This window comes from Periplaneta americana, chromosome 7 (assembly GCF_040183065.1).
Source record: "Periplaneta americana isolate PAMFEO1 chromosome 7, P.americana_PAMFEO1_priV1, whole genome shotgun sequence".
Lineage (NCBI taxonomy): Eukaryota > Metazoa > Arthropoda > Insecta > Blattodea > Blattidae > Periplaneta > Periplaneta americana.
In genome coordinates, this window is record NC_091123.1 from 9,713,025 (window position 1) to 9,728,334 (window position 15,310).

At 38.7% G+C, this 15,310-nt stretch overlaps 1 protein-coding gene across 1 annotated transcript; it reads right to left on the reverse strand.

Annotated features, from left to right (window-relative positions):
• Positions 1 to 401: 401 nt before the first annotated feature.
• LOC138702897 (neurogenin-2-like) lies at positions 402 to 14,542 on the reverse strand. Its single transcript, XM_069830284.1, has 3 exons — positions 14,448 to 14,542; positions 7,796 to 7,965; positions 402 to 5,132 (listed from the first exon to the last, which is right to left on the reverse strand). The coding sequence occupies exons 1-3, from the start codon at positions 14,458 to 14,460 to the stop codon at positions 4,728 to 4,730; spliced, it is 588 nt and encodes a 195-aa protein (XP_069686385.1). The 5' UTR covers positions 14,461 to 14,542; the 3' UTR covers positions 402 to 4,727.
• Positions 14,543 to 15,310: the final 768 nt, after the last annotated feature.

The window sequence follows — 15,310 nt, forward strand, 5'->3', positions numbered from 1 at the left end:
GTCGTTACCTTCTTCACGCTCTGCCAAATAGTCGGTGCAGCTCACTGGATGAAGAAAAGAAAGGCAGCGGAGAGGTTTAGAGCCTCGTTTTTCTTTCTTATCTCCATTTGTTTTTTCGGATGGATGAAGGAGTAGGTACCATTTTGCAATAGATTGTTTTCCATTGAAACGTAGGCTACATAGCATCCACGTACGCACGCACGCAAACACACAGACATGCGTTCACAACTCTGAAATAGGTAAATATTTTTATAGAAGATGTTTTCAGTATCTGAAAATTGATCTTGGCAGGATCATGTTATTTCCTCTATAGTACTGCTCTTCACTTGAGGGATGGGACAGCTTGAAGGAAGGTTGTATATATGAGTCATTTGTGTTTCTGAACACTGTCGTATATTGTTTTAATGTCAACATTTCTGGCTCTACAAAATGGTTTCCTATACAAAAATACATTTATGTACTCTGTGATCTGGCATAACATTTCTTTTACAGGCACTTATACACATCTGAATGCCTCATTTTAACACCCCGTGGTCAGTCAGTTGTCATGGTTACCGCAGTCTGCTAGGAGGCTTTCCTTCGTTAGCATTATGCAGTCCTTAGCTAACTAGAAACTACTGATGTAGGCCTACAGTTTCTAGTTACCATAGCAACAACTAATATATGACTCAAAATTGGCGTGTTTTGTTGTTTTGTTGTCGTACATAATGTAACTAACACACTTAACAACCTAAGTGTTTATACACGTCATTACGTTCTTTTTAGATAGATGTACTCTAGGAAGCAACTGGATAAAAACATATAATTTAATTTTACTGAAAATTTGAATACACAAGGACTGTTTGTAGTAATAGAAAACTCGCTGTTCCTTACTTAAATTTTATGGGATAGCTCACTCTCTCACTGTCATATTCAATTGTGTGTTGTTCATTGAAATTCTTTGTCAGTTGTAAATAGTAACTGTATTTATACAGACTATACATATTAGCTTATAGGCCTATATTATAATTTTTCGAGTTAAAACCATAATCATAATACACAGAGCTTAGGTCTATTCTCTTGTTGCGATTTTTAAAACTTGTCTCGACTCATCTTCCTTGGACGTTTCCACTTTCCTTTACTTCTTGATTATTATAGCTTTCCGTTTACCATTCAAACAACTTTCTAATGTCTTTAATGCAGATATCTCTCACTACATTTTAAACAGGGACGATTCCGACGCTAGGTGTCAAGCCCTGAGAATTTTTGTGTTCATTAAGTCTCTGTAGGAAAATTTCGAAATTGTGCCTTAAACTGGCTATTACATATCTTTTACAGCTGCATCTCTAACCACCAAAACATAATCCATCCTTTCATTGATCTGGAATGACTTCAAGTGTTCAAAGCGTTATTAAATAAAAACAATAAATAACATAAATCAAAGTGGTAACTCTCTGTACGATAGCTCGGTTTTGCGAATTGGAAGCGTTATCCATAAATTAATATAATATTATTGTTTTACTGAGTGAGCAAACTACAGGGTGTCTACATGAAACCTCTACAACTTCAGATGTAAATAACAAATTATTGAGACACGATATCTGGATGCAGTTTTCAGCATGTTAAGTAGAAACTGTCAAAGTTTTTATGGGTATTTTGTTGAATTGTTGCAATGAGTTTTGTTTTGGTTTCAGGTGTGAATTTTGGTGAAATCTTAAATCTCATAGTGAAAGAGATGTGGACACCTCATGAGATGTATGACTTGAGGCTTTCCTGGCGTTTGATGTAGAATAACTCTTCTCAGTATCTCAGCCAGGTGAGTTGGAGATTTGCTTCCGACGGCTAGCTCTGCCATCTTCTTCAGGGAATGAAGTGATGTGGAACTCAAAAAATCGAAGGAGAATTGGGAGGAAAATTTAAAAGGTACGCAAAACGCGTCCTTGCAAGGGGTTGGGGGCTGTACAAAACTAAATATGTGAGCTCCAAGCCTGTTGGCCACTAGTCTCACTCCGGGTTACGCTGCTCCCCTGAAGGAGCTGTAGAAAATTTTGAAGTGGAAGCCGAAATTGGACGTAACCTCTTAGGTACTGATGTGGAACCATGTCTAGCCGGTATATATGCAATAGTAGGGCTTCCCGCTGCGGGCCAATCAGGAGCTAGTTCCTAGTCCCGACCGCCAGGCACATTCTGGTTGGTGGAAGCGGTAGCCAATCAGGATCTAGTTGCTGAGACCATGACACAATGTGTATCCTGGTTTATCGAGACACGATCAGATACACAGGTGCAACGTCACGTCCGGATCCAATATGGAAGAGAACCGCCATCATGGCCAACAATCCGGGAGTGGCACCGAAAATTTATAGAGACTGGGAGTGTGTTGCGACAAAAGGGCAATGGGCGGCAAAGGACAAGTGTGGAGGACATTGAACGTGTGCAAGGTGCATTTGTCCCCGAAGGAATCCTTCCTCGGCGTCAATTCTAGCCAGCATGTCGACAGCAAATGCTGTGCGGCGTGGACGATTATCTGGCTGAAGAGCTTGCACTAGCTGAACTTTATATAAGTACAGCCTCAGATTCTTGTGAAGGACTTTGTGGACAGTCTAATGTGGCAAGCTCAATTCCCTGTCGGCACTGCGAATTGACTTACTAGAGCTTACTGATCGTGTGTCGATAAACCAGGATACACATTGTGTCATCTCTTGAGATGTTCACATCTCCTTCATTGTCAGATTTCACTAAAATTCACACTTGCAATAAAAATGCATTTCAACAATCCAACAAAATTTCCACTTTGACAGTTTCTGATTGACATGCAGAAAACCGCATTCTGATATCTTGTCTCAATATTTCGTTATTTACATCTGAAGTTATAAAGGTTTCATGTGGGCACCCTATATTATTTGGGTGACTAAATGAAGTTCCAACTCCTTAAATTTAGTAATATTTAGTTAAACTTAATATTTTACTTCTTACATGTACTAACCTTAAAAGGGCTTCATCTACTGTTTGCTCCTTCATTCAGTTTTGCGTAACATTGAGGAACTCGCAGACATGACGTCTCTACGACACTTGAAGAACTTAAATTATACTTTTAGAGCTGTGGCGAACACAGGATAATTAACATATCTGAAAATGAATGCAGTTTGCTTTTCTTCCCGACTTAGCAAAACCGAGCACGACAAGGTTTATAAATAAACAGAAACAAAAACAATTGACTGGCGGCGCAGTCTTTGACTAGCAATACAGATTTGAGTAGCACAACCGATTCAATTCAGTAGTTATAACTAGGGCTAGCCAGAAGCGACGAGTGTACGAAGGTGAATAGTTCTGCTTCTACTCATACATTTTATCTTTCCACGTTCGCTTTTGTAGAGCGGAAGCGATAGTGCTCAGCACAGCTACCCATATACGAGCGTGGAAACATAACATGTATGCACCGTACTTTTTGTATTCTTTTATATGCCAACGAAAGACTTGTCTTTCGCTAGTTTGCCGTAAGATTTTTACGCGGCTGCATTTCTTTTGTTGCGTGATCTTGGGAAATAGGGTCTATAAGTGTTTTAGAGATTTTGTATAAAAATATAAGGTGTTTGTAAAAATAAATAAAAACATGAGGATTTCTCAAATTGATAAAAGTTGTCTTTACTTTCACACCGTTCCGAAAAGGTTTGTATATAATGAGTAAGTGTTTTTTATAGACTGGACGTCATAAGAATCAAAAGTAAAGCCCTGTCATAGATATTTTTGGTATTCATTTTCATAAATCTAGTTGAAACATCCACAATCAAGTGATACTTTGAAGCACAACCGTATGTATCTTAATTATTTTGTAGGCAGAAGGTACGATATTGGCGTGATCCTTATTTATTATGATCTTTGTATTGTATAAGAGGGTGACACACACCTGGCAATGTCCTAATCAATAGTTTAATTTTGATGATATTTTAATGGTCGGTAATTTTTGTCTAGAGCCGTTACTTTCGGAAAGATTTTTTTAATATAAGTATCGCAAACTTTCGACACAGACTTCTTAGCTTTACTTCCTATTCGATCTAAGTCATGTTAAGAAGTATCGTTCTTCAAAACCCATGCCTTAGACCGAATTTGAATGGTATAGATGGAAATAGCAAAATTATTCGTTTTAGCATGAAACTAAAGTATTTGCATTGATATTAAAACTAATACCGGTACCCAGAATTACTGGAAACCTTCCAAATAGACCTAAACATTTGGGCGTATGTCTTATTTTCGGACAGAGATTATGAAAATATTATTCTTTATTTTAAGCTTGCTTAGCTTTTAAGAAAAAAATTAAATAACGTAATATTAATATCTAAAAGTTATTAATTCCATTCGATTTTTCTAATTCCTTTAAAAAACGTTAAATCTGTGTTTCTACACATACATATAACAATTAGATCAGAAATAAGGATTTTTGTATGGCTTTGAGGGAATGTTCACGAGAGAACCTTGTAACACTGTTCAAATCACGTATCTATGCCACATCTGCAGGGTAATTTATAAAAAGAAATCTTCTTACTGTACGGGAGCACGCCACGCAGCTTCCACTCCATTGCCAAAAATAAATAGGAAAATCGAAGCGAAAATATAGCTTTTGTTCGGTGAAAAACTGGTGAAAAGAGGCGACCCGGAAGCAAAAATAGTTTGGACACCCCTCACTTCTAGCTAGCCCATTACAAGCACAATTTGGTCGTACAGAATAGATGGGAAGTAATCATGGAAACGAGTCACAGCAGCTCGTAGAACGACGTCATGCTCGAGTCTGAATCGTGGTAGGGGGCGTGGTGCTGGTGGGTGCTGGGATTGGGTTCCGGGTCTGCTCTGCGCTGGTGCGCCTGCGCACAACTGCCCGTGCTCGAGGTGATCATGTTGCCGCGGTCGCCGCCGATGCTGACGGTCACACTGCCGACGCTGAGCGTCACGGCGTCCTGCTGCACCATGCGGAGAGTCTGGCTCAGCGCCCAGATGTAGTTGTGCGCGAACCGCAGCGTCTCTATCTTGGTGAGCTTGGCGTCCTCCGGGAAGGTGGGCAGCGCCTCCCGCAGGCGGTCCAGCGCCTCGTTCAGAGTGTGCATGCGGTGGCGCTCCCTGTCGTTGGCCTTCATGCGCCGGTGTCGCTTGAGTCGCAGCACCTGCCGCAAAAGTAGGGTTAGGAAACCACTCTTGCGTGTTTTCTGTCATATTTTCCGAACCAGTTGACTGATTATTATCAAATTAGGTACAAACACTATGCCATTCCTGACAATCTTGATGTCGTGCCTGAAAATGTTGTATATTCGTTTAATAAAATGTGGCAAGGATTCAAACTTCTGAAGTGAATGACTTTAGTACATTATGCAACGAGCCTATAATGGTAGTAATTAAGACGCGAGCATGTTTATGAAACGAGCGTAAGCGAGTTTCATAATTTTCATACGAGCGTCTTAATTACCATTATAGGCAAGTTTCATACGACATGTTATTCTCATCTGACTGGGGAGCGGAACTGACCTTGTGCAATATCTCGTAAATTGTGAGATGTGCGCAGACGCGAAAGTATTGATTTTTTCCGAGAAACCAATGTCATTGGCCTTGATATAATCTAGAGAGTAAATGAAACATTAATCTTGATATAACTTTAAAATTGATTTAGACATTGAAAAACGAGATGACAAATTGAATTTATTTGAATATTATTTACAATTAACGCTAATTATTATAGTAACAAAACATAACCTTCTGCGACAGTATTGGATTTCCAGCCTCCGTGACGTTTCGCTAGTTGTCTTTCGAGTGCATATCCGAGAATAATCGATACTTGCGCTTTCATATTGCTACAAAGGTGTTTTCTGATTGGTGGAACACCTGAACTTTAATGAGGTCCATTAAAGGGCTGGTACCAGGTGTATAATTGCTACATTTCGGCATGGTCGAGCATAAAAAATTAAAAACTATTGATTTATTTCTTTATAACTTCTGAACTTATTATTATGAATGTTTTAGTTTTTACTTAGGCTGTAGTGTCATGTGTGTATTTATTCACACTGCAGTGGGTATATACCCGGTGGCAGTGGTAACTAATTACACTCAATAATGACAATAATAAACTTATTAATTAAAAATACAATTAATAATAATACTAATAATAATAACAATAAATAATAATAATAATAATAATAATAATAATAATAATAATAACAACAACAACAGGGAATATACTAAATTAAATGAAACGATCACTTAAAATAACATTTGATATAAATCTAATTTGTATCTTAAAACTAAGATCGAACTAAAACCCACGAGTATGATATGTGTATATCTGCACAAGTACCTTTCAAATTACACTCATTTCGCTGTCAACATGGAGTATATTTTACGTGTATTCATATAAATATTATAATAGATAAAATAGTGGTGTGACGGTAATAGAACAACAGTGTAATGAAAATGGTAAGGTAAACAAAATTTTCAAAGAATCACAAATTTCGTAACAGTTCAAATACGGCAATGCAATACACCTTCAGATCGAAAAAAAAAAAATGTTTTTAGTGAACTTACCTAAATTTTATGGTGATTTTTTAATATACCTAATATTTTTCGAGTTATGACATAAAACGTGAGACTGTATCAATTAACTTAACCATTTAAATATGGACACAATTTCTAATCTTCGGTAAATTTGTCGCTTATTTCCCGTAATTTAAATTTTCCAAATCTGTTTTTCATAATTTCCGTGTTTTTTTAAATATTTTTATTAAATTTTACATGCAGGTGTGTTTCATACTGGAGAACCAACACTGTCTTAATACTTTTCAAATTATGACCTAAAACGTAAGGCTCTGTCAATTGACTTGGCCATTTAAATATGGACAGAACTTCTAATCTTCGGTAAATTTGTCGCTCAATACCCGTAATTTAAATTTTACAAACCCGTTTCCCTCATAATTTCCGCATTCTTTAGATAAATTTATGAAATCTTACTTGCAGGTGTATTTCATACTGCTTCATTATTTTAAGTTATTTTTTAAATAATGATTTTTATGTAAAAATTAAATTTTACAATTCATGGTAAAAAAAATTCACAGAAAGTATTTTTTATTTATGTATTGAACTGATTTATTGACATACGAATTATAAATATAGGCCTAATAGAGAAGAAAGCTTCAAAACATATTAAAAATTGTACAAGATATTAGAGAAACCAATTTTCTCTGTACAATTGCACTCCCCCACCCAAATTTAAAAATATAATTATTCCTTAAAATAAATTTTTGTGATTCTGAAAATTGTCTAATCATTATATCTAATTCCACACAAAATTTTCTCTGTACAAATTTCACCCCTTCCCAATTAAAAAAAATATAATTATTTTGATTATATATATTTTTTTTTTGGATTCTGAAAATTGTTTATTAATGTAGAAGCATTGTCTAATCACTACAGTCTACCTACTTCCACACAAAATTTTCTCTGTACAAATTTCACCCCTTCCCAGTTTAAAAATATAATTATTTTAAAAATATTTCCTTTTTGGGATTCTGAAAATTGTTTATTAATGTAAAAGCATTGTCTAATCACGATAGGCCTACTTAATGCCACACAAAATTTTCTCTTTACAAATTTCACCCCTTCGCAATTTAAAAATGTAATTATTTTTAAAATACTTTTTTGGGGGTGTTCTGAAAATCTTTTATTAATGTAGAAATATTGTCTAATCACTACACCTAATTCCTCCACAAAATTTATTCAGGATATGTAGATATTAAATTTTTAATTTTACTAAATTTGTTTTAGCGAAAGGTGTGGGCCCTACCTGTGTGGGGCTGCGCGCCCGCGCCCTGCTGTGCCTGCGCTTGTGCTGCGTGCGACGCCGCCTGGGGCCCCCTTCGTCCTCTTCCTCGTCGTCTTCCGGCTCCATCTTGAGTCCCAGCAACGACGCATCGGCGTCGTAACTCGAATCGGACTCTGTGCCTCCGATCATGCCTGCGCAGCGAGGAAATTTTTATTACGTAATTGTATGCGAAAACGTGAAAAAAAGAAGTTCGTTAATGAAGATTATAGGCCTACATATGAAGTCTGTCCGGAATCATTCCATCAATTGATATTTTAAAACATGTACTATACTTTGTCCCCTTCAGAGCACTTCTCTTGAGATTAATTTAATTTATTGGTCTGACCCAATATTTTGGGTTTGCCCTGCGACACAGAATAGCTCACAATAAAATTTAAACAGATTTAAGACAAAATTGATTAAGACACAAAAAAATAGAACCAAATATAATTTAAATTGAATGTACACCATAAAGATGCTGACGAAATATCGCTACAGAAAATTTTATTACGGTGATGACTATGGCATCTTGAAGATCTCTCGTCAGCTTGTATTTTTCCCTCCACTTTACAAAGGCTTTCGGAATGGTGCCTCTCGCTTCGAAGAAGAGACCGGTAACTGTGATTTTTTCTATGTTGTATTTCGCCGATAGGTACTGAATCGTGAGCTCATAGATTTTCTTTTTCTCTTCGTTCACTTCAGATGGTTGAGTGGCTGAGATTTCAAATCTGATTGTAGGATCAATTATTTCGGATGTCTGTTTATTTCTATTTATAGCTATGATATCGATCCTACGATTGCTTCCACCATCAGCAATACACTGAACTTCCTCGTGAACGTCTAGATTTTTGGATCGAAGTGCATCTGCGATCATAGAACGTATGGTGTTGTGCCGTTTTATTCTAAGTACTTCTGCCTGTGGGCATTTCCCAAGCACATGTAGTAAAGTTATACCAGCGTTTTTTTTCCTCCATAAATGATGTTCTCTTGTTTAACAGATTTTCAAAGCCTGCTAATTCCTAAACATAGCCTACTAACAATTGATATTATTAATATTAGAGGAGAAAAATTCGCTCCGGCGCCGGGGATCGAACCCGGGTCCTTGGTTCTATGTACCAAGCGCTCTCACCATTTAGCTACGCCGAAGTCTAACCTACAGCACCGGATCGAACTCCCCTCCTCCAGTGCTTTTCCCTTTATGGCCTGACTCCAAGTTGGGCATATATGTTGACATTTTATTAAGTCAACTGCCATTATTCAAGGAGCATACTCAGTTGAGTGACTTGGTGGCCGGGATTTCACAATGATTAGAGCGCTCTGTCGGGGATCAACCCGGGCCGGCTAGTCTGGAGACAGACACGCTACCACAGAGCTAAATCGGCGGACCATATAATTTATTATATTGTATTATTTTTATTTATATTATCGTCGTGTTGTTTTCTCTTTTATTGAATACAATGAGGTATTCCTTATGACTAAAACTGTATTCAGTACAGAATGTTATTGAAGAAGCGTTCGTTACAACGGTACCAGCTGCATATTGTAGCAACACCTGGAGCTAGTACAGAGTTATAACAGCATTTAAATTAAATAACTAAAGATGAACAAAACGAAATAATTTTGGGAAATAACGCACAATCTAGCTGGGGTCTTTTGTGACCTCAAGCCCAAATATTCGAAATTAAATTAGCTACAAATAAATAATATGTAAAAAAACAAATAGCCTACATCCTACAAACTAATTTAGAAAGTGTAATAGAGGCATATTTGGAATGGACAACACTGCGAGTGCTTAAAACGCTAGTTTCGCACGTGCTTCATACAAGATTTTTTAGACTGTCGCTCGAGAATCCCGATATATTTATATTTTAAACAGAATAAAATTGTTGATTCGTTTTCTCGTAATGGCGAAATTCTGATGTTAAAGATGAAAGAGTATTACATTCGTATGGAAATAGATTTCATGGCCTTCGGTTATGTAATAGGCTATGGTGATTGTTATGCTGGTTGTTGAGAAGTTCTTTAAGTGAGTTCTGCTTGTCATGTAATTTTGGAATATACCTACAATTATTACAACGAAAGCTCTAACCCACACTTACATTGTTACAGTCCACAGTCTTCTGTCACTTAGCTAACCTCATCTAACCCACACTTACATTGTTACAGTCCACAGTCTTCTGTCACTTAGCTAACCTCATCTAACCCACACTTACATTGTTACAGTCCACAGTCGTCTGTCACTTAGCTAAATTCATCTAATACACACTTACATTGTTACAGTCCACAGTCGTCTGTCACTTAGCTAAATTCATCTAATCCACACTTACATTGTTACAGTCCACAGTTTTCTGTCACTTAGCTAACCTCATCTAACCCACACTTACATTGTTACAGTCCACAGTCTTCTGTCACTTAGCTAACCTCATCTAACCCACACTTACATTGTTACAGTCCACAGTCGTCTGTCACTTAGCTAAATTCATCTAATCCACACTTACATTGTTACAGTCCACAGTCGTCTGTCACTTAGCTAAATTCATCTAATCCACACTTACATTGTTACAGTCCACAGTCTTCTGTCACTTAGCTAACCTCATCTAACCCACACTTACATTGTTACAGTCCACAGTCGTCTGTCACTTAGCTAAATTCATCTAATCCACACTTACATTGTTACAGTCCACAGTCTTCTGTCACTTAGCTAACCTCATCTAACTCACACTTACATTGTTACAGTCCATAGTCTTCTGTCACTTAGCTAACCTCATCTAACCCACACTTACATTGTTACAGTCCACAGTCTTCTGTCACTTAGCTAACCTCATCTAACTCACACTACATTGTTACAGTCCACAGTCTTCTGTCACTTAGCTAACCTCATCTAACTCACACTTACATTGTTACAATCCAGAGTCGTCTGTCACTTAGCTAACCTCATCTAACCCACACTTACATTGTTACAGTCCATAGTCGTCTGTCACTTAGCTAAATTCATCTAATCCACACTTACATTGTTACAGTCCACAGTCTTCTGTCACTTAGCTAACCTCATCTAACTCACACTTACATTGTTACAATCCACAGTCGTCTGTCACTTAGCTAACCTCATCTAACCTACACTTACATTGTTACAGTCCACAGTCGTCTGTCACTTAGCTAAATTCATCTAATCCACACTTACATTGTTACAGTCCACAGTCTTCTGTCACTTAGCTAACCTCATCTAATCCACACTTACATTGTTACAGTCCACAGTCGTCTGTCACATAGCTAACCTCATCTAACTCACACTTACATTGTTACAGTCCACAGTCGTCTGTCACTTAGCTAACCTCATCTAATCCACACTTACATTGTTACAGTCCACAGTCGTCTGTCACTTAGCTAACCTCATCTAACTCACACTTACATTGTTACAGTCCACAGTCGTCTGTCACTTAGCTAACCTCATCTAACCCACTCTTACATTGTTACAGTCCACAGTCGTCTGTCACTTAGCTAACCTCATCTAACCCACACTTACATTGTTACAGTCCACAGTCGTCTGTCTCTTAGCTAAGTTCATCTAATCCACACTTACATTGTTACAGTCCACAGTCTTCTGTCACTTAGCTAAATTCATCTAACCCACAGTTACATTGTTACAGTCCACAGTCGTCTGTCACTTAGCTAAATTCATCTAATCCACACTTACATTGTTACAGTCCACAGTCGTCTGTCACTTAGCTAAATTCATCTAACCCACAGTTACATTGTTACAGTCCACAGTCGTCTGTCACTTAGCTAAATTCATCTAACCCACACTTACATTGTTACAGTCCACAGTCGTCTGTCACTTAGCTAAATTCATCTAATCCACACTTACATTGTTACAGTCCACAGTCTTCTGTCACTTAGCTAACCTCATCTAACCCACACTTACATTGTTACAGTCCACAGTCGTCTGTCACTTAGCTAACCTCATCTAACCCACACTTACATTGTTAGAGTCCACAGTCGTTTGTCACTTAGCTAAATTCATCTAATCCACACTTAAATTGTTACAGTCCACAGTCTTTTGTCACTTAGCTAACCTCATCTAATCCACACTTACATTGTTACAGTCCACAGTCTTCTGTCAGCTAACCTCATATAATTCACTCTTACCTTGTTACAGACCACAATATTCTGTCGCTTAACTAATCTCATCTTACCCACACTTACATTGTTACAGTTAACAGTCTTCTGTCACTTAGCTAACCTCATATAATTCATTCTACCTTGTTACAGACCACAATATTCTGTCACTTAACTAACCTCATCTAACCTACTATAACTCTGTCACAGTCCTCGGCCTCCTGTCTCTTAACTATCTCCTCATCTAATCCATTCTAATCTTGTCACAGTCCTCGGCCTTATGTCACTTATCTAACTCACTTTAACAATGTCACAGCTCTCGGCCTCATATCACTTAACTATCCCCTCATCTAACCCACACTAACCTTGTCATTGTTCTCGGCCTTCTGTCACTTATCTACCCCCTCATAGACTATAACCCACTCTAACCTTGTCACAGTTCTCGGCTTCCTGTCACTGAACTATTCCCTCATATAACCCACTCTAACCTCGTCACAGTTCTCAGCCTCTTGTCACTGAACTATCCCCTCATATAACCCACTCTAACCTTGTCACAGTTCTCAGCCTCTTGTCACTGAACTATCCCCTCATGTAACCCACTTTAACCTTGTCACAGTTCTCGACTTCCTGTCACTGAACTATCCCCTCATCTAACCCACTCTAACCTTGTCACAGTCCTCGGCCTTCTGTCACTTAACTATACCCTCATTTAACCCACTCTAACCTTGTCACAGTTCTCGGCTTCCTGTCACTGAACTATCCCCTCATCTAACCCACTCTAACCTTGTCACAGTCCTCGGCCTTCTGTCACTTAACTATCCCCTCATCTAACCCTCTCTAACCTTGTCACTGTCCTCGGTCTCCTGTCACTTAACTATCCCCTCATCTAATTCATTCTAACTTTGTCACAGTCCTCGGCTTCCTGTTACTGAACTATCCCCTCATGTAACCCACTCGAATCTTGTCACAGTTCTCGGCTTCCTGTCACTGAACTATCCCCTCATATAACCCACTCTAACCTCGTCACAGTTCTCAGCCTCTTGTCACTGAACTATCCCCTCATATAACCCACTCTAACCTTGTCACAGTCCTCGGCCTTCTGTCACTGAACTATCCCCTCATATAACCCACTCTAACCTCGTCACAGTTCTCAGCCTCTTGTCACTGAACTATCCCCTCATATAACCCACTCTAACCTTGTCACAGTCCTCGGCCTTCTGTCACTGAACTATCCCCTCATATAACCCACTCTAACCTTGTCACAGTTCTCAGCCTCTTGTCACTGAACTATCCCCTCATGTAACCCACTCTAACCTTGTCACAGTTCTCGGCTTCCTGTCACTGAACTATCCCCTCATCTAACCCACTCTAACCTTGTCACAGTCCTCGGCCTTCTGTCACTTAACTATCCCCTCATCTAACCCTCTCTAACCTTGTCACAGTCCTCGGTCTCCTGTCACTTAACTATCCCCTCATCTAACCCACTCTAACCTTGTCACAGTCCTTGGCCTTCTATCACTGAACTATCCCCTTATGTAACCCACTCTAATCTTGTCACAGTCCTTGGCCTTCTGTCACTGAACTATCCCCTCATGTAACCCACTCTAATCTTGTCACAGTCCTTGGCCTTCTGTCACTTAACTATCCCCTCATGTAACCCACTCTAATCTTGTCACAGTCCTTGGCCTTCTGTCACTTAACTATCCCCTCATCTAACCCTCTCTAACCTTGTCACAGTCCTTAACTATCCCCTCATCTAATTCATTCTAACCTTGTCACAGTCCTCGGTCTCCTGTTTCTTAACTATACCCTCATGTAACCCACTCTAACCTTGTCACAGTCCTCGGTCTCCTGTTTCTTAACTATACCCTCATATAACCCACTCTAACCTTGTCACAGTCCTCGGTCTCCTGTTTCTTAACTATACCCTCATGTAACCCACTCTAACCTTGTCACAGTCCTCGGCCTCCTGTCACTTAACTATCGTCTCATCTAACCGACTCTAAGTTTGTCTCAGTCTTCGGCATCATATTACTTAACTATCGCCACATGTGCTTGTCGTGCAGAATACACACGAAACTTTTCACTGCCCACATTAATCCTTCATTCCCAGACCGTTAACGATGGTGAAGGAAGTGTTGTTATAACAAGAATTATCGGCGAAATCATTTAAAGCCCAATACACTCGAGAATGAAAGCTCTAATCTACAACACCTGAGTATCAAAATGATTTACCTTGAAAAATTGAAATTGTTAGAATAAATTTAAAAGCCGATCTGCATTTCGACGAGTAGGCCTATAGTCAACTCAAGTGACAGGCTGAAATTCGAAGTTGGAATTTTGTCATCGATCTAACGAATTGGCAGTCGTTATCATCATTAACTGTTAAACGTCAAGTTGACTTTATTACGGTTGATGAAACTGACCTTAAGGCAGAAGAATTTCTATGAATTGCTACGTGGGTTATCAAAATTACGAATCAAATCGCAGACTACACAATAAGAAGACGAACACATACACACAGACATCATGGCGGCGACGAGTCCTTGTGATGTACGCACCCGCTGTCCTCTCGGCTCTCCTCACACGCGACTCACTCCACCGCACCGCCACACGTGCTCTGTGACACGTGAGCCCAGCGCTGTCACTTATACGGCGCCCCGTTCCCATGGCAACGCGGCAGGTCCCGCCCACATCGCGATGCGAGTGGTCCATACTCTGCGCATGCGTAAAAGGGGGACGAGCAAGTGGCGTGGAGAACGAATTTAACATGGGTTCATCTGCTTATCAACCGTGCAGAAACTTGAAACAGGTCAAAAATTGTAAGAGAGGAATAAAAATCGAGAAAGATAGGGTACTATATCGCAAGATGATGATTGTTTCCATCACGACATTTTGTTTTATGACAGCCTACTTAGGTAACGTTTTTAAAACAGTGAAAATGTTATTGGATGAAGAATTTTCTTAATTTCCATTTCACAATTCGGGATTCCATATCAGACAATTTTCGTAAGGTCTGCAGTTAAAGCTTCACCGGGGAGGTTTCCTCGAAGTACTTCGTTTGTTCAGTCTCTTTCTTTCAGCTGCTTGCGTATAGCATTAATTCTTCAAATTAACAGTCAGCATATAATCGGTAACAACGCCAAAAAACAATATCATTAACAATATCGATATCGTCAACAATACCAACGACACCGTCAGCAATATAATCGACATAGTCAGCAATGCTATCGACATCTTCAATAACATCATCATCAACATATTGACATCATCAACAATATCATCGATATTATTAACAATATATTCAATATTATTGACGACATTATCATCGACATCAACTATATTATCATCAACATTAAACAATATCGATATTATGACTAT